A 26,911-nucleotide genomic window follows, 5' to 3' on the forward strand; every position below is an offset into this window, starting at 1 on the left:
CCTACAATAATGCTGATTCTTCTGCACATCCTTCCCAAAGATGACTCGCTTTCTCCCCACAAAGAAATTTCTGCCTGTAATCTTCTTGAGCAGTGTTAAGCACTGCACAGATACGATAACTGGAGAGGTCTAGATGGTACATGGATAGGTTTCAGAAGTTCACAGTGTGCCAAGTCCTTGTCACCTTCTCCTAGACAGAATGGTGAAAAGACTGTGTCTTTCAAGGGACTTCCTCTGGGCAAGGAGAAATGCTTTTTCACATTAGTGAGTTGTGCACCCACACAGTCCAGCAAAAGCTAAAAGGATCCAAATGCTAATCACCATTCCAACCACACATTCTGACAACCACACATTCTGCAGCATCATAGAGAAATAAAGACAGGAAAAAGGCTGGGAAAAGGCAGGTGGAAAAAAGAGAAGTATTTATGATGAAGAAAACACCACTAGAAAATTGTCCATCTGAAAAAACTAATCTGCAAACAAGACTAGGGATTTCTGACACAGAAAGACAGCTAATTTAATATTTATGGCCTAAATTTGCCAGCTGACTACACAGCTCTCCACAAAATTAAAAACCTTTTTCTCCTGATCCTCTGAGATCGTATCCAGCACCAGAGACTAGACACCCATTTACATCACACATGGTATTGAACTCAGACATTATACAAGAAGTAATAATTTTTAGAAAGGTATTCAAATAATTAAACAGTTAAGAAACTACAACACACACCAAGATGAGCTACTTTGAAGTCCTCCCCCTTTCATCAGCTGCGTGACCAGAAAGTGCCCAGGTGGCCAGTGCAGAAATGCACTTAGAAAGGTCTTCAATTGCAAATTGTAAGTGGATAAATCTTAGTTTAACTCAGCACAAACATTTTCCACGCTTCCTTGTCCCACCTTCCTGGTGTCCCTGGAGAAGAGCGAAGGCAATGGTGAAACCTTATTTGTGATGACACTTGGCCCTGTAACACTTGGTAGCTAATTACTCTCCTGGTGACCTCTGACAGGGCTAGAAGCATCAGACCTTCCCCTCCTGCTTTAATCAATACTCACAACAGCTGTGTTGGATACACTCAGCAATTTTACAGATGACTGAATGGGTTTTACTCATCAGTATTTTCTCCTGCAAGAGAAAAGGTTCCCTGGTTATATGCATTACTACTCAAAACCTTAATGCCTTCAGGCAAAAAATGGGGTACAGAAACCTATAGGTGGTATCTTAAAATGGTTTAAAAATTAGGTATGGCTTTAAAAACCAAAGGGAGGCCTGACATATTAATTTTCCTCTCCCTGAGCAAACTATTTATTTAATGCAACATTCACAACAAAGACTAGAAAATCACAGAGGAAAACAAAGACATGCCTTTTCCAATCAAGCAATACCTTAGGCAGTTCCTATAAAATGTGTTACTTCCAATGCCCTAAACATCTTGTAATATTAAAAAGGAACCTAAAACTTTCACACAGAAGGAAGCTAAATTTAACCAAGTGAAGAGTTTTCCTGTAATCACAAGAACTGCAGCAATCAATGAAGATTGCCTCTTACTAGAGAGAAGCTTTTAGTAGCACCTCTAAGAACACAAAATTGGGCATACTTGATATTATTATTTCAGGACATGAATTCCCTTCAGGATGAATCTCAGGAAAGGAAAGAATAAAAACAGGGTGTCACACCAGGAGTTTAAAATACTGGTACTTTTAAACACAAAGTATAATTAATCTGGATTGTAATTGTGCTATAAGAAAAACAATACAGAGATGATCGCACCTAAGAGAGGACAGCAGAAACTAGGTCTTTTTTTGGAACATTCACCTAAATGTCCCTAATTACTCCTGCCTAATTACTCTCAAAATGGAAAAGCCCTGACCTTTCTTTTGCAAAAATATCCTTTCTTTCCTCTGAATGGGACATCAGGACTTTCAATTAACAATTATTTTAGTTATCACAAGCCATGGCCTGGGACCTAAGCAAAACACAAAAATGTGCTAAAAATTTAGGCACTTTTTTTTCCTCTGTTTTGATGGCCCTGCCCATCTTCAGGCAGAAATGACAATTTGTTAAATATAACGAAATACTCAATGGAAAGCTCCCTCCTCCTCAACAGACATGTCTGTGTGCACCTGGACTAAAGCTGCATGAGAGAACTAGGAAGATTTCCCAACGCTGCTGGACATATTTAATGTTTAGCTTATTTGGGGCCAGGATAAAATATTAAAAGTGTGATTATTTCCTTTTTCTTTTAATCACTGGGTATTTGGAGGGGGGTCTTTTTTCATTGGCCATTTCAAAAAGAAATAGCTAAAAATTTTTATGGTCTCTCTGTTAACTTTGTTTAGAACACAATTAGAAATGGTACAAAGAGATACCTCTGGAAGCACAGCACAAAGGAAAAAAAATGAGCAGCTGGCACCAAGAGCAGAGAAGCAAATTATTTAGTACCTGACAGATAATGAGAACACTGAAAATACACTACTTAATGCTAGTGCTCTGACAGGTCTACGTACGTCACCTCATCACGCTAATACAGACAGACCCGATGGCAGCCAGCTGGTCCTCTTTCTCCACCCATCTCCCTGAAAGCAAAGATTTGTAAGCCACCAAATAATAAACCTGGACAGCAGTCTTGAGGATCATTAATCTCGCTATCAATCAACCCATTTGGAGATTTGCTTCTTGCTGTCGCTGATACTAATCTGGTAGTGACTCGAGAGCTCTGGGGAAGCCTTGAGTATGCGTGTCTGAGGAATTGCTTTAATGAGTTTCTTGCATTCAAAGGTTAACAAATGTGACAAGGAAACACAAATATCAGAGACAATAAACTACCACCCCCTGAACCAAACCACTGAGAAATACCACGCTGTGTACTCTGCTGTGATATGCTGAATACACTTCTAAGTAGCTCTGTACAAACACCCGAGTCGGACCCCAGTGACCTATCTCAGGTGCCAGGAGAGATGCAGGCATGTTAGCGTAAGCTCTGCCTGCTCCAATACTCCTTATCTGCTGGGCCAAGTACCTTGGGCATAGCTCGGCACTAATAGAGCTATACTGCAGAGAAGCAAGTTGTATTCACTGAAGTGGTGTTCTGGATAAATCGGACAATCAGTGTGGCGTGAACATCTCCTCTGGGCTCCCTTTGCTAAACACAACAGACCCACATCAATTAATACATCAGAATAAAAAGTCCCCTCATCAGTAAGATCCTTCCAGTAGCATGTGCATTAAACAGTGCAGTATTTTCTGTGAGGGTGTTTCTAAATAAAATAAACACCATCAACCATAGCAATAACATCAAACAAAACCCAAGATAATTAATATTATAAGAAAAATCTAATTAATACCAAAAGGCAATAAGTAGTATTAAACATACTAAGGCATAATAAGGAAGCACAGAAAATAAAAACAATGTATGTTTTAAATTACCATCTCCACAGACCAAATAAGCCAGAAAAAATAATCTAGAAATATTATAAACAAGTAACAGAGGTAGAATCCACTACACCATGAGGCAGAGGGGACTAGAAGGATGACCCTGAAATTACTTGAAATGAAGTGAGAAAGAGTTCCCTTTTCAAAATATTTATTAAGAAAAGGATATCTTTGAAGTTTTAGGCCTAATACCCATTCAAAGCTCCTTGAATTTTGGTGTAAAGGAAATACACATTTATTACACAAAAAGGACTCAAAGTATGAGGTGTATCATAAAAAGTCACCATGAAGTCTATTAGCAGGAAACCAATTATACAGAAGAGCCAAGAACTGAAAAATAAAAAGTAACAGATGTAGAAGAGACTTTTCTTAAGAAATCAGTCAAAATTATTCTGAAAACCAGAAACTGTTTTCATCCCCATGACAAACTCTTTTGCAGTAAGTATACACTCGGGCAAATAAACTATTGCTTTCCTGTTGTCTTAATCAGTGTGTAGAAACATCTAATAACAAAACTAATCACAGGAGGAGAGCATTTTGATTCAAGATAAAAGTTCATTGCAGAGAAGCAAAACAGGAGAAATTCATTCAACCTACGTTAATTATTAGATCCCTTAACATCAGATACAGTTTAATATATTTTCTATTTATAGATCGTTCTCTTTATTTGCACTATTTCCAAAGCTTTAATCTACCTATTATTAAGCCCTCTACAACCTTTCGGTGTTGATAAATGTGGGACTGGGGAAAAGGAGAAAAAAGCCCACAAGAATTGCAGTTCGCATCTCAGCAAAACATATGAATACTGCTTAATGTATGAAGAAGCACGCCTGGATCCATCAGGCACTTGCTCAGAAGCAGACATGTAAATTAAACAAGCTCTTGGCTCTGTATTTTCTTTTCTTGAAGCTCATGAAGTGACATGGCTGCACAGACACACTGTCCTTGAGGAACATTGGAGATGTCTGCTCCTAAGTGAATTGTTCAGTCCCGACACCTCTAGCAATTCAGATTAATTTTCTCCTACTGTATTTATGCATTTCATTTCCATGTTCTGATGTGATCTTTGGTGGTGCTTTTGCTGCCATTATCACAGCAATTGGACAATAAGCTTGGGAGCAGGAAAGACAGCAGCAGTCACCATGGCCAACAAGATGCATTCAGGTATGCAGGCAAAGGGTAATTCCAGTGGGTCTGAGGTCCTGCTGTTAGACCCACCCCAACTATTTTCATCTCTGCTCCTAACTGGGAACTTCAGAAGAGAAAGCCACCCTGCAGAAACATCTGGATAGGCTGGAAGAATGGACTAACAAGAGCCTTATGAAGTTTAACAAAGACAAGTGTTAAGGTGTTGCACCCGGGAAAACGTAATCCAGGAGTGCAGCACAGGCTGGGATCTACCTGGTTGGAGAGCAGCTCTTTGGAAAGGGACTTGGTGGACAACAAGCTCAATGTGAGTGAAGAGTGTGCTGCTGCAGCAAAGAAAGCCAACAGGATGCTGGGTTGCATCATCAAGGGCATCATCAGCAGATATAAAGAAGTCATTACCCCACTGTACTCAGCACTTGTCAGGCCACACCTGGAATTCTGTGTTCAGTTTTGGTCCTTGCTATACAAAAAAGATGTGGACAGGCTGGACAGGGTTCAGAGAAGGGCTACAAAGATGATCAAAGGACTGGGAAGCCTGCCTATGAGGAAAGGCTGAGAGAATTGGATTTGTTCAGCCTGAGAAAAGGAGGCTTAGAGGAGACCTTATCACCATATTCCAGTATTTAAAGGGTGGCTATAAAGAGGACGGAGACACGCTTTTTACAAGGAGTCATATGAAAAGATGAGGAGTAATGGATACAAGTTACTTCTGGGAAGATTCCGACTGGACACAGGAGAAAAATTTTTCACAATGAGAACAATCAGCCATTGGAATAATCTCCCCAAAGCAGTGGTAGATTCCCCAAAATTGGACACTTTTAAGATTTAGCTGGACAGGGTGCTGGGCCATCTGTCTAGACTGTGCTTTTGCCATGAAACATTGGACCAGATGACCCTTGAGGTCACTTCCAACCTGGTATTCTATGATTCTACGAACTGTAGTAACAAGTTCCTGTTTTATTCCAGTACTTTAATTCAAGGAGTTTTGTGAGCTAAAAATGTTTAAAATGCAGACTAAACAGCAGAGTATTTTGCCACTATTTCTGGTAGCTTTGTCCCAGACATTTGGTTTCAGATCTGTGATTTCCTGTCGAGAACACATAAGTGTGAAATACTTGTTGATCCGTTTATTCATTTGCCTCCTGGCGGATCGCAGCCATTTTGACAGAACGGATAAATTGACTTGCTCCTTGTTATTTAGTTTTATTTTTTTTTCACATGCTTCTCCATCAGCCTGGATGAACCGCCCCAACTTCCCAGATGCTGTGCTTAGGTCTTTATCCGTCCTTCACCCTCACTTTACATCCTGCACTCTCCTTTTAGAGGTCTGCTAAGCCAATTTCACACAATATCCAGGATGTCTGAAATGCCACAAACAAACCCTCGCTATAGCAGCTTCTGCAACTCCATCTGCCAGATGAAAATGATACATAATATTTAGAGAAACTATTTTCGAACAATTCAAACCCAATGAACACTTTACATCACTGTTTAGGACATGAGATATATCTGTGACAATTGCATCTGGTTACTCCAGGCAGCGTTTAACCATTTATCTACGGCACATCTCAGCAAATCATCTGTTTTTCCAAGTCATGAACGAACACTGCAATCTGGGAAGGGAACAACTCTTGATCATTCTCATTGAGAAAATGGCAAAGGTAACAGCTTCAGGCAAAACCCTGTAACATCAGCATAAGATTTTCAATGCAAAGTAATTTCAGCAGGCTAACAAATGAGTCACTTTCCTCTGACAGACGTGTAGCAGAACACAGTGCATTTAATTGATGTGCCCTTTTATTGCAAAATATACTGTCTCCCTCTGGTTTGACTAGAGCAATGGGATGCAGCACTGCCAGGAAAGAGATGAAGAATGCAAACTTGGCATCACATAGTAACTAAATGTTGATTCATGGAAATTATGAGACATTCAAGGGGACAGGTCCCAGGCTCCAAATTATACTCCACTCTTGTATTGCCCCCATGTGATTATTGCAAGTTTGCTTACAATTTGCTGCTCACTCTTCTAATTGGATTCCTGCAAAGGGCAGTTTGCTGTGCCACGAGATTGTCACTTTATATCCTGCTTTAACTCCAAACCACTCAATTAATAGCAAATTCCATTTATTATAAAAGCATTTGCTTCTACCCATACGATGCTATCAGCAGCCATCTCATTAATATTTATTTCCACAAAGCAGCCCACTGATGTTAAGATCTCAGATGCAGCCAGTAACTTTAAAAGGGGAAAATATGTGAAGCCAAGAAGGTCAAAATAGAACATGAGCTGTAACAGAAAACATCCAACCCACATGAATTTAACTCCTTCTTTGCAGAAAATTGAGTAAATACAATAAGGTTGGCAGAAAGCAATGACGATGTTAAAGTTAATCCAGTCACCAGAAAAAAAAAAAGAGGAGTGAGGTTGCCAACTCTCTGGGGTGGGGAGTTGCTGTCTGGTGCACCAAGGAAAAACAATGCTGGAAGGACACATGGAAGGGGAACACTCATCCGCTGCCTTATTCCCCTGTGAGCTGAGCTGTGTATTTTCCAGGCTTCAAAAAAACCCCCATAAAACCAAAAACAAACAGAGAACTGTGGATAACCTTAGACCCTGAGCTAGGGTTGATTTAAAGTCCCTTTTCCTCAGAATCCTTTTCTGTGCTCAGCACACAGGGAATTAGCACAGCTTGCCCTGGCTTCACAGTGTGGAAGTCAATGGGACCCCACACTTATCCAAGGAGTGAAGGAGGAGTGGGCTGCAGACGGTTTAAATGTTTCAAAAAAGCTGGTAATAAAGCTCAGGGATTCTCTTGTACACTTTCAGTACAAGGAAGCGTTGCCAAGGAAAGAGAGAACATCCAAGTGTAAGATCAAATCCTACAGACAAGGCTGCAACCCACTGAAATCTGAGAGTCACAATAAACCCCAGACTTTTCATTTCCCCGCAGGCCTGGCTGCAGCTTGGATTATCACAAATGCTGGTGAAATGGGAGCATTTCTGGTATGTTCAGAAGCTCCCAGCTGCTTCTCAGGCAGAATGCTCCTGAGAGTGAGATTACACATTCAGACACAGTGAGATGAAGCAGCTGCTGAAAATGTATATCAAATACTGTGATTTCTTCTCTTCTGCTCTCTTATTCTGTGCACCTTGAATAAAACTATGCTGCAGGGACAACAGGTCTCCTTCTAGTAATCTCCACCTATTCTTTTAAACTATACAACAGGGAACTTGTTCCACGTAGCTCTGTGGATAGCAAAGACAGTGATGTTGAACTCTAACCTTCTGTTACCACAAAGAGCTAAATTAATTCCCTACAGCACATCAGCACTGCTTTTGAAAAGGCCCAGACTCTGCAAAAAACAGATGGAAACTAAACTTATGGGCCTTTAAAGATGTCAAGCATTTCCTTGCAGTGATAGCATAAGAATCTTTCTTCTTCCCATCAATTTTTTTATTAATCAGAGCACACATGGCAACTCCCTGTGTGGCACCACTCAGGGCTCACCCCATCAACATAAAACCTTGTGAAATTATCACCTCGGGTTTACCACTGGGATAACAATGCTTTTATACCTAGAATTAAAAAGATGAATTGCTACTGACTGGCAAATCAATGTGCAATGGCAGACACCTAACTCCAATACTGTTTCGTTGCCCCGTTTCTTCTCACAGATTGTTTCTGCATTTGCTAAAGGGTCTGGCTCAGAGACCCAGAGAAAGGACACCTATTGCACTGTTGTCACCTTCATGCTTTTGCTGTCAGGACCACCATTTTGGAGATTTTGAAGCACAAATGCATTTTAGACAGAGTAAAGCCAAGCCTGCAGGCTCCTGCTTTGACAGCCAAATATACCCGAGAGAGCTGCAGAGTCCCTGCAGGTCCCCAAATTCTCATCTTCACCACCATGTTAGGTGGAACAGAAGATTCTTGATCATCTATTTTCTTGAAGCTGTTTAAGTGAGGACCTGAGTCAAGTTACTCTTTCTCCCCCAAAGAGCTGAACTGGCCTTTTTACCATCAAGAGGGTGATGTGGTTGTGAAGTGCCAAATCATTTCTGAAGAGCCATCGGGGATCTGGTGCCAGGTCCTTATTCACAGATGACAATCATTACCGTAAGCATAAGAAAAAGGGTTCTATGCTCCTGACTGCAGCCAAGTACTCCACATGATTTGGCTTTGCAGTGATAAATGGCACGTTTACAAGGGGTTTTGCAACATGAAAATCCATAATTTGCTTTCCAGGGACCTATGCTTGATTATCAGGAGAGTTCGAAGCATTCACTGAAGTCTAATGAATAGAATTAACACATCATTTAAACAGGGACTAATATGTATGCAAATGAGAAAAAGTTAAAAATAAGAGTTCAAGCCATAATTTCAGAAAATGCAGACTCCATCCTTATGAAATAGGAATGTTTCAATTCACCTCATATCTTTACATCAATGTTAGCTGCTTTGTATGCGAACAATAGGGTGCATCAAGCTCATTTTGATTTTTATATTTGAACTTGGACTTATAAAATGGATTATACTGAAACATGAATAATATATATGCTAATTAAAGACTCCATTTAATGACATAAAGATGAAGACCAACATAGGCTAATTTCTATTTGCAAATTTCCTAATTACTGTATATTCCCTTGGAAAGCAGAAATGTTATTTCCACAGTCTTCAAAAAAAGAATATTTTCTTTGCACAAATTATTTAAAAAAAATCTTCTCAACTTTTTTATTTATTAGGATTGATCTCCACAGAGATACAATTGCTTTGTCTAGATAGATTCAGTATTAAATACCACCCAAGTCAAACTATGGTGATTTGTGAATGAAAATGGTGTTACTTAATTATTAATTATGATCAGATTTTTCTCTACTAAGGAATTACTGTTGATAAATGTAAGGTGTATACACCCCTCAATATCACAAAACATATTGAGAGTAATTCTGGCAGATGTAAACCAAGTCAATGTTCCTGATGGTTGATAGGTTGTTAATCTCTCTTTCAAAAAAATCCCTTCCTCCTCCTGCTCCCCCAAATTAGACAAAACAAGGACACAGGACAAGTGTACAGCTGAAGGGAGACAAAGCATTTGCAGAAAACATGACTACAACTTCTGTCATGCAAAGCCGACAAAAAAGCTTGCTGAAGAATAACCAGATTGCAAGAAAAGCCCTTTTAGGTTAAAAGGCTTTTTTGTACCTATAACCTTGAGAGAAGTGATGAAAAATAGTTAATTCAAATGAATATGAAGCCTGTAATGATATCAGGGCCAGAAGAATCTTTTTTTTTTTGGTGTGTAAATGTTAGTTATGTGGAAAAAGAAGCCCAGATTCAGCCTTAACTCACAAAACCAGCTCTGAAAAGCAAACTGCAAAGCAAACCCATTTACTCCCTGATTGAAATAGCACCCTGAATGATTCAAAAACAGGGAGCTGTATGAATGGGAAGAGACTAACCATTCTGGTACATTTATGTTCCAGGCTTTTATTAAAACAAACAAATAAAAAAATAAAACTCACAAAAATGACAGGTATGAGGACTGCATCTTTGCAGCTTTCCCTTCATGTCTGTAACACCAGCTGCAATTACCCGTGAACACTGAAATTTAGGAAGCTTATGAGATTTTGAAGGGGGAAATGATCATCGTTTTGAGTTATGATGTGGTTGGAAGTCCTCTGTGCCCTCAAGTACTGCTACCACTGTACAACTGCTGCGATCTTCATCCATAGTACCACCACTGCCAGGGGAGCACAGCCTGGCACTGCGGGAGGAGAGGCTCTCCCTGGTCCCAGCTCACCATCCCCTGCCCTTGTGGTGCCCATCCCTCCACACTCCTCCTCTCAGCATTAGTGGAGTTGGCTTGGGGAAATAAATACCTTAAGAAAAGCTGGAAAGCAGCTGGAAAGCTCGCAGGCCAGTTTACTTTGATCACTTCTCTAATGGCATAAAATCCTCTTTACTGACCCACTGCTCAGCTCCTAAGAAACGGTGAGGTTGGCAGATGTAACTTCCCATGATGGGTGTAGGAGATGCATTCCCTCTGCCTGCCTTGCAGAGGGCTCTTCTCTCACTCCCCATTCAAACCCCACATGTCTGCCAATGACCATCAGCAGGGGAAACTCCATTCCCTATTCCATCCACTGCTAGTGAGGGATTTGCTCCAGCTGAGGAGCACCTGGATCACCAGCCTCATGCCTGTGCAAAAGGAAAGATGTCCCTTCATACAAGACTTGGAGAACCCTCCATCCAGAGGGATTCAGCATCGTGGCCTTGAGGTCAACCTGTGGTGTGACAGAACATGCTCCAATCCATAATGGATTAAAATGTATTCAACATGAAGGGTGAATGAGACAAGCTTGTGTTGCCACAAAACATGAGGAATTTTACCAGCACTCACTAGAAACTTTCTGATAGTAGTTAAGAAACAATTTTAGAGAGTGAATCACTGTACAGAAATACATCCTTTTAACTGATAATTTGATCAGAAGGAAAATAAAAACCAAATTTGAGCCTTCAGGGAATAGAATATCTGTCTTTATTGGGAAATGTTTTGATTTCTTTTCTTTTTTTCTTTAAACATTAACAATATTTAAAAAATTCAAATTGGGCTTATTTCTATTACTTTATAAATGTCACTTTGTAGGATATTTCAAAACATTTTTGTTCTATTTTGGAAAAGATAGGATTTCCAAAACATGAAACAACCCACCAGTTGAGAACCAGGCATGCCACCTACACCTGTTTCAGCTTAAAAGCTGGAGCTCGAATGTATTTTAATCTGTAAGTTCGTAAAGTGAAATACGTTCCCAGGGCTCAGTGTTGGGGCCAGTCCTGTTTAACATCTTTATCAATGATCTGGATGAAGGGATTGAGTCTACCCTCAGTAAACTCACAGATGACACTAAGCTGGGTGGAAGTATTGATCTGCTTGAGGGTAGGAAGGCTCTACAAAGGGACCTGGACAGGCTGGATCAATGGGCTGCAACCAACTGTATGACGTTCAACAAGGCCAAGTGCCGGGTCCTGCACTTGGGTCACAACAACCCCATGCAACACTACAGGCTTGGGGAGGAGTGGCTGGAAAGCTGCCTGGTGGAAAAGGATTTGGGGTTGTTGGTCAACAGCCGGCTGAACATGAGCCAGCAGTGTGCCCAGGTGGCCAAGAAGGCCAACAGCATCCTGGCCTGTATCAGAAACAGTGTGGCCAGCAGGACCAGGGAAGTCATCCTTTCCCTGTTCTCAGCACTGGTGAGGCCGCACCTTGAATACTGTGTCCAGTTTTGGGCCCCTCATTACAAGAGGAACATTGAGGCACTGGAGCGTGTCCAGAGAAGGGCAACAAAGCTGGTGAAGGGGCTGGAGAACAAGTCTGATGAGGAGCAGCTGAGGGAACTGGGGTTGTTTAGTCTGGAGAAGAGGAGGCTAAGGGAAGACCTTATCACTGTGTACAACTACTTGAAAGGAGGATGTAGCGAGGCAGGTGTGTGTCTTTTCTCCCGGGTAACTAGCGATAGAACCAGAGGCAATGGCATCAAGTTGCACCAAGGGAGGTACAGATTGGATGTCAGGAAAAATTTCTTCACTGAAAGGGTTCTCAGGCACTGGAATTGGCTGCCTAATGGTGGTTGAGTCACCATCCCTGGAGGTGTTTAAAAGAGGGCTAGGTGGGGTGCTCAGAGATATGGTTTAGTAGTGGACAGGTACGGTTGGACTCTATGATCTCAAAGGTCTTTTCCAACCAGGCGATTCTATGCTCTATAGCCATAGAAGAGAAGTTTTCTTTTAAACGAACAAACTCAATGTTCTACAATAAACCGAATGGATTCACATACGTGCAACGTTTGTAACAGCAGCCCAACATACGTTGCACATTCCAAGGCATTGTTTTTTCCTGAATTGCACAGGTTTTAAGAAAAGTCCACCCCTGCTTGTTATTGTTTTACTAGGCTGCTGATTCCTAGTATTTATCCAACCAGTTAAGATTGCTGAATTGATTTAATATTCTTACCCTATAATTTTACACTCAGACCACATCCTGCTGTGAAACAGCTAGTGCTAATGTTAGTCCACATGCTGGTGTGGGACTTGGGACAGCACAGGGCCCTTCAATAGCTATATTTTATAGTTACAAGGAGAGAGAAAAAAATATAATTTATCTGGTTGCTGTGGTTAATTCACAGTTTCACAGCAGAGGTATACTGTTCCCTCCGGGTACATCTACTGGTATTATAGGATATTTCATTCACAGTTTGTTCAAGACATTCTTCTAACTCTGAACCTACCAATTTAGGAGAGGGAATCTACTCCATAGATACCTGTACACACTTTTAACATATGTTCTTACATACTAAGAATATTATAGAAAAAATATAAACTAGCAAAAAATCAAACAACAACAGGTTAATAAATTGTTTCTTTGAGCTGAGAAGGGGAACAGAAAAAGAATGCATCTTCTTAAAAAATAATTGTCTCTTTTTAAAAAAGAGTTATTTAATTTCACAAAAAGTGTTTGTGAAATTTCTTTCTCTTTTAAAATACTGATCATAGCTTTAAAAGCCAGAGTTAAAAAATTTTAAAGTCGTACAGAAGTTTCCTGCAGAATACCTTACAACAGACCTAATGGATGAGTAGGAGAAGCCAGTGGCACCTGCCATCCTCCACCACTGTGCTTATCAGAAAACACATACTCCTCATGGCATACTATTTCTCAGCACCTACAAACTAGTTCTTAATGGAGCTTAACTAGAAGATTTGAATATTTAAAAAATATTTGTTCAAAATTACACCTTGTAAACTCCTACCTTTAATCCAGCTACTGCACAGATAAAATCTTGCTCTTTTTTTCAAGACCTCACCATTACAGCAGCACTGGGGAAGGCATTTCCAGAAAAAAATGTCTGCAATTAATCCATTTAATTAGTTCCACATAAACAAACAGAAAGATCAATTGCAGCCATGCCACAGGTCCCTCCTTGCCTGACCTCAGCTGCTCTTGCCTGCTTCCCTTTGCTCCCTCTGCAGAAGAAAGTATTTATGGAAATGTTGGGGAAATGTTACACCTCTAAACAAAGCAGTGAGAAGTGTGTCAACAGCAGTTTTCCAACTTGCTGCCAAGACTTCTGCATAAATTTCATCCCCTCTAATGAATGGGGTGGCCTGTGTGGGCCCATGGGCAAAGCAGAGCCTGAATGTCTCAACTCTTATGGGACACATCATATAGCAAATTAAAAATAGAAAAAGTATAGTTCTTTGGGAGTTTTCAAGGTCACAAACATGATATTAGAATTCTAGTCTTCCACAACCAAAGCTCATATTCTCCTGTTGTTTGACTTATGATTGCATGCTTGACATGATCTTTTAAAATAAAGGTGACGCAGATCTGGGCTCCCACTGAGTTCAATGGCCACATCCATGAAAGTGCCTGAGGAAAAGATGTTCACACAACTGACCCACATGGTATGAACATCCCAGGAGCTGAGGAACACAGACAGTTTCAGAGTGGGAGTTCTCATTTAAAGGTACTGTTAAAAATAACCACAATCCAGCAGGCACCAGGATTGCTGGTGCTGGGATGGGTGGTTTCACAGCTGTGAAACCTTGGTTCTTCAGGCAATCGCCATTCCTCATCTCCTTTGCAATAAAATACTTTCATGTAACAGCCTCTCCAGGGACGTCTAGATTCAATCACCCTGGTTGCCTGCTCACAGGGTCGCTGCCCTTGGCACGAGGAGTGGCCTCATGTTGGCACTCACTGCTGATAACGGGGCAGTATTGACAACTGCAGTACGGATGGTGCCTTAGATAACACACAGTGGGGGCAACAAACTGCAGCTGTACCAACCCCTTCTCTGTTTTGTTTTTAAACTTCAAATCAATGTTGTACTCTTCCCTACTTTTAGGCTCCCTGCTGCAGGAGAACAGATGGAATAAAACTCTAAACAGATTTTTTTCCACCAACCTGTGGGTCTCCTGACACAGTTGTCCTCTGCAAGCTGCCTTTGCAGTTTCTTTCATGTCCATGTGTATCTTCCATTCCCTCTCTCTCCAAAGCTAGAGTCCTCCCTCTCTCCTCCCCTCAATTTTTAGATGTGCTCCTTCACTGGCTTCACATTATTCAGTTCAAACATGATGCCTTTAAACTGTGTCTTCCAAACACTTTTTCAGGCTTCTAGTCTGCAATTTACAGGACAATTTATCACACTACATTGCTCCTCCTCTTTTCTCACGCTTGCATGTGCGCTTTAAAGTTTGCATCGCAGAGCCATGGAGAACAGGCCTGGAAGCTCCTGTGCAGGATCAATGACTCCTGCAGTGCTCCTAACAAATGGCTGCTTAACCTTGCTTTGGAACCTAGAAATTATGGAAATTCTGTAGACCACTGCTTTACCGTCTTTCCTATCATGAAGCTTTTCCTAACATCAAATATAAATTTCTCTCTTACTGCAATTTAAGCCAAAGACTCCTCACTCCCAGCACAACGTGTGCAGAAGATCATGTATTCATTGCAGACCCCTTTCATGTCCTAGAGCACTTGGTTCCCCTCTCTGCTAACAACCCTCCCTGCCCATCTGGTTTAACCAACTTCCTCATAGAAGAGGTATGTTGCACAAGAACAACCATAGTCCTTTCTTATTTACACCTGGAGATACACCAGCCCGCTATAAATCTGGATTTGCTTCTCATTTAAAGGACAGCGGAGAGGAGAACATTGCTTCATGAAATTTAGACGAAGGCTGGACATGCACGACACAGGAAGAAGCTGGCTTCAAATACCTGACAAGTAACTTGTTATTGCAATTGCATACTCTCTAGAACCCATTTAAGGTGATACAGGTTCTTCAGTCATGTGGACCCACACTAACAAAGGCAAGGTCTGATTTAGCTGATACCAGTTATTCAGGGGTCACTCTGTTAACATCAATGGGACTGCTCAGGTTTAAACCTGAAGCAAAATCTAGACTGTGCAATTTCCTTGAAATGGGACATTCCTGGCATTCCTGGGTCAAAATGTGCTTAATGATTTTTGATGTTACTCCTGATGCTGTATAATTAGGATTAAAAGTACTATTTTCTGAGCTTTGTAGATATCCTGATGGTTCTGGAAATCACCACTGATCTGCATTTAAGCTTGGCAAATCCCTCTCCAGCTTCTTTCCTTTCTCAAGACAAAAACTGTTGGTTTGTAAACTGGCAGCTCACTACTGGCCTCACCAGTGAGGAAATGGAAATCTTGCAGAATTCTGGTTTGCAAGAAAAAGTAAAACTAGTGTTAATTAAAGAAGAGTAAAAGTAACAGGCATATAATGAGAGAACATGCCCCTTTCCACAGTCTAGCTCTTAACAGATCATCCAGTATGCTTAAAAAGCAACTTTCCATCTGCAAATCTGTCTCTCTCTCTTTTTTGTCTAATGAGCTTGAGTTAGTCTGTTCAAAAGCCCAAATGGGCATCTCAGGGCCAATTCAGCAGCAGGGGGTCCGTTACTATAACAACTGACAACTCCCGTGATTTCTGAAAGGCCCTAAAGTAGCCATTTGGGAAATGGTTATTGAGCAAGAAGTTGGGAAGGAATGGCTGTGCAGTGGCACCTCAGCCTCCCCTGCGCACAGCTGTGCTCGCCTACCACAGCCCTTCATGCACAGAGGAAACCCCAGTGCCCCAATACCCTTGCAAAGAGCTGGGCCATATTCTTTTCAGCTCCCTACAAGAGGAGAAGATAAAAGCCCAAGAGCCAACAAGGGAAGGACCAGCAGCAGCACGCTACACTTTGGCGTTAGCAGATCTCCTTGTGAGCTCTCCCCATCTCGCCCCAGGCTGCACGTTGCCAGATGAAAGAGCAGAGGTGCTGTCAGAGAAGTTTTCATATTGATTTTCCTTGTAATGGAAGAATGATGAGTGTTCAAAGAATGATACCAAGAGCTAGAACAAGTAACTGGCAGCTGCTCCTGAGCTTCAGGCTTGAAAGCAAGCTGCCTGCCTTTGGCACAAAGGATGAGCTCAGCTCCCCACGTGGCTAAGAGGTTGCTGATCACAGACCTGCTCCCTTTAACGAAAACAAGCAGTGCTTTGAGATACAGCACACAAAAGGGCCCAGGATTTCAGTACCTTTACCTCCAGCGCTGGCAAAATCAAATACAGCCTGGATCTTCTGCAATAAAAGCAGAAGTGCTTTTCCTGCATTGTCTGAGTTGAGGCAGGGAGATCAGAGGGCTCTGAATCTGTCTGGGCTGCATCCCACTTGCCAGGCAGTGATCTGCCCTGTCCCCATCCCTCTGATGCTGTTTGTCATCATATGAGACTAGACGTGGCCATTCCCAGAGGAACACGAAGGCATGCCCTTCATTCGAGCAGGGCACATCTGGTCACTAAAAAGGAGATGGGAGCTGCAAGAGGTTTCAGCCAAGTCACTCACCTCCACATTTCCCCTCATCTCCCTGTGGCCTTGCGTGCCTCCCAGCTTAGGAAATCTCTTGACCTTGTCGGTTAATTCTCCTCACTGCCTGTGATGACATGGGTTGTGCTCTGGGGCACTTCCATTCCCAAGCCGAGCACAAGTGCCTGGACATGGTCCTCAGGCATAACTGTGGTCAGTGGCAGTGCAAGCATCCCCATTGCTCCTGCTCATTCCTGCCTTGTGCTGGTCCCTCAGTTATGCTGGTACAACATGAACCAGACTGGGCACTAATCTGGTTTAAATCAGGGCTGAAAGCCTCTCCCTTTTTTTAAAAAAAAAAACAAAACAACAAACCCCATGGATTATTTCTCAATCCAGCTCCTCACATGGTTGTACAAACATCTGCATTGATATCACAGAGGGCAGAACAAGGGCAGGAATGGAGGAGGCTGCTTGAACTGCTGCTGCGGAAATAAATACTCAAGCAACTGCACCTGAGGCATTCTTAAAATCAACACACAGGCTCTCAGAAAGTGTTACCACCTAACATCCTCCACGAGTGAGAAAATGAGCAGAATCACAAATATTTTAGAGTAAGTTGAAAGGAGCTTTTATCATTGTAAGAAAGCAATTTTACAATGGTCTGTAAATTTGCAATGTTCCTTTTTCAATCAGTACAGTAGATGAACAACACATTGTGTACTCATAAAATAAAACCTAGAAATAGGTTCAAATAACAACTTCAGCACTTTTTACAACCTGCTACAGGCAGAAGTTCTTTTTTTTTCCCCCAAAATGAAGTTTTAACACTGTCTTAGCTATGGAGCTGTGCAAATTCCCCAGAGTTTAACACCAAAAGACAGTTTCCCAAGGCATGGTTATTAGAAATCGTACAACAGTCTTTAGTCTTATCTTGCAGCTTTCATTTCTATATTACAAACTGATTTACAAATATGGCTCACCAACCTTCTTCAGTGTTATTTTACGAGTGACAGAACTCAGATGCTGAAATATTGAACACCTGAGCTTGCTCCCAGTGAGGTCTTTGCCACCGAGTTCAACAACAATACTGTCAAACCATAAGTGACTTGGCCCTGGGTCACACAAAAAATCAATGACTGAGTCAGAAAAAGAACCCACATCTCCCGGTGCTCAATGGAGTTTCTTCTGCACAGAAGGGCACTGCCAGAGAAGTACCAGGCTCTGCCACAGGACTCCACTCAATTCAACAGGATGCTTAACAAAAACCTAAGAAAACTTTTACTATCTACTAAATTCTATAGGGTTTTGCCTAAGGAAAATTAAAGGCATCTTTTTCCCAAGCTGTCTCATATACACGCATGACTATAAACAAATTTGCTTGCTCTTTGAAAGGCAGCAGCTGTGTTGTTCCAAAAATCCCTCCTGAATGTAAACATATTAGCACTGTATAAACAGCTTGATTTAAGAAGAAATGCAATACAATATTCCTGCTTTGTCTTTGGGATTGCGAAGTTGATGGCGGCAATAATTCAGAGGTGAATTATGGTATCTTCTGAAAAGAAAGGAAAAGAAAACTCTCCAGCTATAGTTGCGAATTAATTTCTTCCTCTTAGCTGAAAATGAGAAATGGCTATAATTTAGTTCCCATTTAAAAGTTGCTGTTGGCTAAACTCTAAACTCTTAATTGCTTCTTAATATTTTCTGCTTATTTTTCCCTTTGAAACCTCAGTCTACAGCATTGTAGTGTTTAGATTAAAAATCAGAATGGAAAACAGTGGAAGGTCACCAGTCACTCCTGAAATACGGTTTTTTGTTTTGTTTTCCTAAAATGACAGAAGTTAATGTGTATCAAAGTATTTTAGTTGATTTCCCAACTCTAGTCACCCTCCCGGCACCTCTGTGAGAAAGAAAGTGGCACTGACCCCGGGGTTTCCGTTAACGTGTCAATACTCAGGACTCTGTGCAACAGAGTGTAGCACATGGGCTAGAAAATACATGTTTCAAGTCATATTATGGCTCAGCACACTATAGGAACTCCTCTTGCAAAAAAACTTGAAGTCGCACTCAATCCCTAAATAGTTTGGAGGTCACTATGAAACACACTGCAATTCTCAGAGCTCTCAGAAAAGGCTGTGAGAATAGCAGTGGCAAAGACTGTAGACAATCCAAGTCAAATTTTAAACTGACCTTGAAGAACTGCAGAAGGATCTCATGATACTGAATCTGAGTACAAAATCACAGATGCAAAACAAATGCCCAGAAATGCAAAAATAATGCGCTTGCGAAACTGCACTCATTTTAGTGGGCTCTAGATGAACTAGTAGTGCTCCAGTGAAAGGTCCTAAAATCACAGAATCACAGAATGTTGGGGATTGGAAGGGACCTCGAAAGATCATCTAGTCCAATCCCCCTGCCGGAGCAGGAACCTAAACAATTTTACACAGGAAGGCATCCAGGCAGGTCTTGAATGTCTCCAGAGAAGGAGACTCCACAACCTCCCTGGGCAGCCTGTTCCAGTGCTCTGTAACCCTCACTGTAAAGTAGTTTTTTCTCAAGTTTAAGCGGTGAATCTCAGTGAATAGTTCTCAGAAATACCCAGTGGTTGACCCTACAGTACACAATTTCAGGATCCAGTACAAAAGGAATGAAAGCAGAAAAAGAAATATCAGTGTGATAGCAGAAACGAATGGTAAATCTACACACTGAGTAAAACAAGGATCTGGTGTCCTCACCTTTCTGCCTGCTAAGACTCAATTCTCAACTCAATGCTAAAATAAATCAGTTTAAAGCACTAGAGGTCCTGCGAGCAACCGTTCCCTTCATCAAGCCCATGACAGCTCAAGGAGCAGCCAGGCCAGCTTTTTGTCAAAAGGAATCAAAGATGCACAGAAGCAAACTTAAATTACAGCCATCATTGTCCCTCCTGCCCAGGAAGCCCAACTGCCAACCAGTCCCAGCAAACTTTGTGGTTCCTGGTCATCCCACGATGGTGCTGCTCTCATTGTTCAGGGATAAGAAGCAGCACCATTTTTGCAGCTTCATTATGCTGACCTAGTTTATTTTCCACTCTACCAACTTAAAATCACATAGTCCTCTTTGCACAGCAGTGCCATTAAAAGTACTGACTTCAGGAAACTTTAGTGGAAAGGTAATTCAGAGCTGCTGCTTGCCTGCAAGTTCCTATCCCTTTTCATTACTGAGATGGCTATCATGCTAAAAAGATGGAACTGACCCTTTCTCTCAACATCAATCATATTCTTTCGCCATTTTGTCCAGGATCCACATGGAAAAGGAACAGAGAACAGCAAATTACCTCTGCAAATAAGGGATTCTTGTTCAGAAATTGCACAGATCATTTCCAAATATATTCAATTACAAGAAGTCTCTAATGAACACAGCATGGAAGCTCAACAGATAAAGAAAGGAAAAGCTTCATCAAACAGTGACTGCTTCCTATCACTCTCCTTTTCAAATAAAGGGAACAGAAAATGAAGCTTTCTTACAACAAGACATCATCACAAAACTTATCTCATCACTATACACCATAATGAGTTACCAAGGATCCAAACAGAGATAAATGCTTTGCCAAACCTTCAAGAGCAACCTCCCCAACTCCTTATTTTGGTCCCTGGATAACAGGGTAGCAATGCAATGCAAGCAAGCAGAAGGCTTTGCTCTGCTTCATTGTTCTACTTATGTCACCTCTGGTCTCAAATCATCTAATCCCACAAATGCTCAAAAACACAAAAGTGAAAATATAATTTGTTTTACCCCCAAAATAGATTGCCAAAGGGTAAGCATGTCTCTTCTGTATTTTCTAGTTCTCTGAGTTTCGTTTTGTAATGTTTTTTCTCACATCAAAACAAAGAACTGTTGTGCAAGAAAAGACCCCTTGGTCCAGCACGCCTGTCCCCTTGAGGGTTATCCTTTCATAACAAGTGTTTCTCTGCTGTGCACTTCAATACCATGTTTCTCTTACTGAAAAAAATCTGTTTCAAACTCGTTTTCATGCCATTTGCTTTGATGGTGTTATTTAGCAAATTATTCCATATGTTGCTATTACATTTTAAGCTAAGTGTTTCTTCCTGAAAATCCAGATCACTGTTCCTTTCAAACTTGTAAATTAGACTCTGCGGTGTTTGAGGATCTGTTTTTTCCTTACTCTAAAACACGCAGAGAGATAAACATTTTATTTTTCCTAAGAAAAGTTAATCACGTTGAAAAGGGCAGAAAAAATGCAGTGTTACCACTTCAACGGCATGGTCTGCACAACATGAAATCTCACTGTGGACGATTTGTGTTCTAGTGGCTTGTTGATTTATCCTAAAACACATGTTGACATTTTTATACACTCTTGGTATTTGTTAAAAAATCCACAGAACTATGAAGGTAGACACAGGAGATTATTTTGAAGGTAGTGCACACGTGCTCTCAAGTTTGTTTATTGTTCCTCAATTTGTTGCTTTGTATTATTCAAAAACTTTTGACTGCTAAATGACATACTTTCCATGTCCATATTAATTTTTAATATCCACTTTTTTTTTAGTTTTATTTATACCCAAAAAATTGATCCACTGTTGTCAAGGGTATTAATGACAATGCTAGTAATATTACCAAAGCCACTGATGAATGTTAACTATTCATACATATTATGGAGAGCGGATAAGAAACAATTGGTGTCTGTATGTAAAATAACAAATATTACCAAAGGAAAAAAAAAAATTATGAGGTGGATAGTTAGGAATTTTGAAGATCAAGAATATTTAACTTTAATGAACATATCTTAATTTTTGACTCGAGTAATATTATTACCTATAATACAAGCCAATATTTATTAAAAATTAGTCCCTAACTATTGGTCACTAAGACAGTACTTTTCACCTTTAATGGCTTCTCAGGGTATTGTTACTCTTTGAGTGAATTAAACATTAATTTTGCAATTATTTCTCTCCATCCATTAGTGAAATTACAGAAAATGGAAATGTTTTCCAAAGAATGAGAGGTACCAACATTCTTCTTGATAACAGTTTTTAGCATTTTATTTCAAAACTTTTCCTCCTTCGAAGGTCACTTTGTATCAATGCAAGATAAATATTTCTAAACCCTCATTACAGTGCCTCAGGATATTCCATATCCTTCAAGGGCTTGCCTGGTGTGAATGTGACCAAGTTTAGTCCTTCAAATGAAGAAAATATATATTGAAGCACAGGACACTACAATGGGATCTTTAGAACCTTTCCAATTTCAGCTTTTGTGTACATATCACAGCAATTTTATTGTCTTACTGCAACAGTGCTAATTACTTGTAAAAGTTAACAGAAATTATTTTCACAAGACTATTGTCATCTATTTATTAATATTCTTTCAAATGTTCCCAGCCTCATCTACTTGGCCAATTAATTGTCAGCGAACGGGTGTACTGAAAAACAGCTTGGTAGTTTTTAAATTCATTCTGGAAATACAATGATCAGTAGACTGCTATTTCTCATCAAAGCTACTTTTCTGTGTCCCATCTAATTAGATTTTGAAATAATTCCTAAATACCTTCTATTAGGCTAATTTTCACTGGTTAATTTTCACTACCAGAGAAATGAGGTGTGTTTGGGTTATGGTTCTGGCACAAGAAGGTGCTGCAGGTTTTAACTTACTCTAAATCGAATGGAGATGGATTTGTTGATGCTAATGTTAGCCTCCACTACTGAACTAAAGCCCACTGGTGTAAAGGACAGCATCCCTTTGTAAGAGGCAATCTTTACTTTCAAGACCTTGCAGGTTGCACTTCTGAACACCTCACCAATGCTAAAGAACTCCTACTCAGAGCATTGCTATGTCATGTGAAACAAGCTTACCCCCCTTTCTTGAAGTACAGTCAAAGGAAGAAAAGAACTGCTTAAGACCACATAGGAGGTCTGTGGCAAAGCCATCTATGGAACCAAGTCCAGTGTCACTAAGCTTTTCTCCCACAACTACCTGTCCTGAAGGCCAAGACAAAGATAGCTTTTTATAGCTGTATTAGAGGGACTAATTGTGAAAATATTTGTCAGCATTACAGCTGGCTCTTCCATTGCTGTAGCTCTACCAAGCTGATTTTCATGACACAAAAATCAATATTTAAGACAGCTGAATAGTTAACCAAAAGAACTGTTCCAGCATCCAGACAGTTATTTAATGCACCTATCACCATAACATCTAATAAAATAAAAAACACAGGACCACATTAAAAAAAAACACATGAAATGTGTTTTAAATCATAACCAGTTTCCAATCAAAACAGGCTCACCTCCAGTAGACAAGCACAGCAATGAGAAGAATGAGGCACACGAAGGTCAATGCTGAGACCACAATAAGTGGGATGATCCATTCCATTTTACCAGGAGAAGGTCTCGTGGCCATGCTGGAGCTGTTCTTGTCAGCTGTGTGTTGAACACATAACAAAAAACAATCACTAAATGGAGAGAACTACTGTATGGAAAAATGTGTAAGCAAAACAAATAGCTTGTCCATTTTACATGGCACGAGTAAACAGAGCAAAGATCATCTAACTGCAGGGTGGGACTCCATTTATCTTTAAGTCTAAGACATGAGAGCACAAAAGTATAGTGTTTATTGCCACATATGGCTTGATTTTTACTACTGCCTGTAATTACAGTCTCATAGACAATTTTAGGACTCTTCAAGGTGCAAGCATCTATTATCAGATGTGGAGTACCCCACTGAGTCATTTCACCACTGTAACAAAGTAAACGCCTTGCTCGGTCATCACCACTTGCACATAAACGCGCTCTGCTTCTCAACACTACAGGACAGCCCTGTTTGCACAGCTTAATGTAATACTTTGCTTCAGAAATGTATTTCTTGGTAAGTATCTTAAAATAAAAAATCCTCAACATGTTGGGTGTCATGTCACATCATTTGTGGAATTGTCACAATCTGGTGAGTTACAGCATACGAAAGCACTTTTTAGCATATGGATTGTCAAGATGGATGGATGAATGAATGGAGAGGATGTGTTGTAACTGACAGAAGAAATCATTATGCCACAGCTTTTGAACAAAATTAAAGTTGGTCAATATCCTGAGATCTGGCCAAGTAACTCTGTTTCTCTTTTTGCATGACATCTCATTTAAATTACTGTATCATGTACAAGGTGAATATCTAGAGGTACTGCAAGTACTGGAGACAATGAGCATAGACACTGTATCAATATATTTCAAAAGACAGCTAATTTGTGCAAATTCACGTAGACTTCACAAATAAATTGTTTTGGACAGAATGATAAAAGAAAAATACAGAAGCAGATTCTGTATCTTATTCATGTTTCCTAACAGGCAGTAGTTGATCAATACCTGTCAACAGGATGTAATGGGAAAGGATTAGTGCAAACAGCTTCAGATTTGAACGAGGATTGAAACGTACACACTTGACTTCTGCTTTTTAGCCTATGTGAGTCTTTCCTTACCAATGTGCTTCCTTGCCCCCGTTCAGTGTTGTATTATCATATCTTCAGAAACTGCTGCAAATCCTACCAGAAGAACATAATTGCCTTTTCACCGTAGGCAGGCAAAACATAGATAATTGGAAGTCACCAGATGTCACGTAATATGAAGTCATACTCTATTTTAATAGCATTTAGATTATACTCCTCCATAGGCAGGAGTAAAATTCAACTAACATGGAAGTAAAGGTTAATTGTAAATGCCTTTGCCTGACTGCTGAAAACAGAGCAAGGCTGCAGGCTGCTGCAAGCCCAGCAAGAAATCTTTCTAGTTTTAAGAACTAGGGCTGATGGAGGTAATGCCCTTTAGCAAGCTGCCTAAATGAGGTGCTAATCAGAGGGATGTTTGGGGGAAGTGAACGTGCACTGAGTATAGAACTGATCAAAAGAGAGATGAGTAGCCAGTTGTCTCCAAGTCAGTAAGAAAGGCTAAGGAGGTTACCAACAGTGCCACTTTGCAGAACAGGCACACAACGTTGTCCCTCGAGCACATGCTGAGCTTTCGTCTTCACAGCATACTAGTAATATACAACACACTGTTTTTAAGACAGAATTTTGACTTCCTTGACTAGCAAAGAATAAGGAAAAGAACAACCCCAAAATTAGAGCAAAGGTTTACTCTCTGTATTTGACAAACTTGCAAAAATCATAAGCCCTGAGGCATCATTTTTTATCAGTGCACTTCAAATCATTCAACAGCATGAAAAAATTAAGCCTGTGAGGTCAGTGTTACTAATCAGAATGGTAAAAGGGAGAAAGCAAAAAACCATGCAATGTAATAAAACTCAGGAGGAGAGCCAAACAGTCCCACCACCTTACACCCATTAAGGTGTTACTTTATTTCTCTCCAAGGACAGTATTCTGCTTAGTATCACCTCCACATATTTCAACACAAAAACATATGTTTCTGTTTGCATAGGAAGAAAATCAAATACCATTGTAAGCACAGTATGGGTTGGAGTCCCAGTGCACACTATTAAATTCTGCAGTGCTTACGATGCTCCTCTTAACTCAGTCTACTGTGGAGAACACACTTAGCTGACCCTGCCAACTCCCCACACCACAGATGTGAGGATAAGAAATTGTTCAGTATGTTGAATGTCGGAATAGCAAATGACATTCTCGCATGCTGATGGCTGGCCCCAAACTTCCAGCTGGGAATGCCCAAGCAGTGATATGCTTCAGGAAAAAGAGATCTCTCCTGTGCTGGCTTTGAAGAAAAAGTCTTAGTGTTTTGTACTGTTTAAGTAAAGTGTTGAGAGAGTTTAAACAAACCAATGCCAGTAAAAATTGTACTAGAATACTGGGGCCAGAAGTGCAGCGCTACAGCTGAGTACTGGCGCCTGTCTTGAGTGTCATGGCAGAAGAGCCTAAGAAGAGGCAGCACACTGCCCAGCACACTGGGTAACTTGGAAAAAGAATTGAAGAAAATACACACAAAAAAAGACAGAGCTGGGCCTTCCTAGATTCCCGTTCTCCTACATAACAAATATTATAAAATAAAAAATAGTCAGCATTTCACTCTTTTCCAAAGCAAGAATGCTGAGTCTCGTATCAATAGCATATCCCTGTAACTGTGCCCATCATGTACTGTACTTTGGGGGGGGAGCTTAAAAAATGGACCAGGAAACTCAATTTTTGCTAAGAAATGTAAACAGTTTCCAGTGGCATATGTCTTAGTTGAATTAATTCAGTTTGCCTTTTTCTGGCTTGGAATTCATCCCAGTAGGAAGGAATAAAAATTACTACAGCATATCTGTTTCAGGAGGTCCCACAAGATACAAGCCCCAGCACTGCTAAATCCACTCCTGCATCTGGAAGAATCCATAACTCCTGTGCACCAGGCATCCAGCAGCTCCATCCAGGCGCTGGATGGATGAGGCCCTGGCACAGAGAGCAGCAGAGGGCATCAGGCAGCGAGGGAGGCTTTGGCAGTGCAACTCTTGCACAAAGGTCAAGGCAAGAAAGAGGCATTCTACAATTTGTGAAATGTACTGTTTTTCTGAGTGTTCTTGGTAATTGGTTCCTGAGAACAGAAATGTGTTTATTTCCCGTAAGTAACACTGCTGGCTATAATAAGCAACCATAGGTGTAATATATAACCTATCCACCTTTATCATCCATTGCACACACCGCCAGGACAAAGTTCTGTTTGTTGTACCACTGCAGATACTGTTAATGGTGACAACACGTGTGTTCTACAGCCCAAAAGAAAATCCCTGCTTGCCGAACTGCCTCAGATCATCCAGTCAAAAGAAAGTCACTTGCTCATCTTTCCTTTGAGTAAATGAAATTATGGACTTATACAAAGGTATAAATTAATTCTGGAAAATAGTATCGGCTGTGTTATTAAATGATAAAAAGGCAAAAAACATGTTTTTAAAAAAACCTATTCCTTTTGATACAAACTGACGCCACCGTGCAGCTATTTTCTCCCTATTTCTTTAAAGGCAT

The 26,911-nt window shown here is 40.6% G+C and overlaps 1 protein-coding gene across 1 annotated transcript in view; it reads right to left on the reverse strand.

Moving 5' to 3' along the window:
- Positions 1 to 26,911, reverse strand: part of LOC104531017 (protein tyrosine phosphatase receptor type G) — a 197,527-nt gene that overhangs the window by 45,801 nt on the left and 124,815 nt on the right. The window contains exon 12 of the mRNA XM_029086950.1: positions 23,243 to 23,375. Coding sequence (XP_028942783.1) covers positions 23,243 to 23,375 — 133 coding nt within the window. The remainder of the gene's footprint in view (positions 1 to 23,242; positions 23,376 to 26,911) is intronic.

Source organism: Antrostomus carolinensis, unplaced genomic scaffold (genome assembly GCF_000700745.2).
Source record: "Antrostomus carolinensis isolate BGI_N321 unplaced genomic scaffold, ASM70074v2 scaffold6099, whole genome shotgun sequence".
Classification (NCBI taxonomy): domain Eukaryota; kingdom Metazoa; phylum Chordata; class Aves; order Caprimulgiformes; family Caprimulgidae; genus Antrostomus; species Antrostomus carolinensis.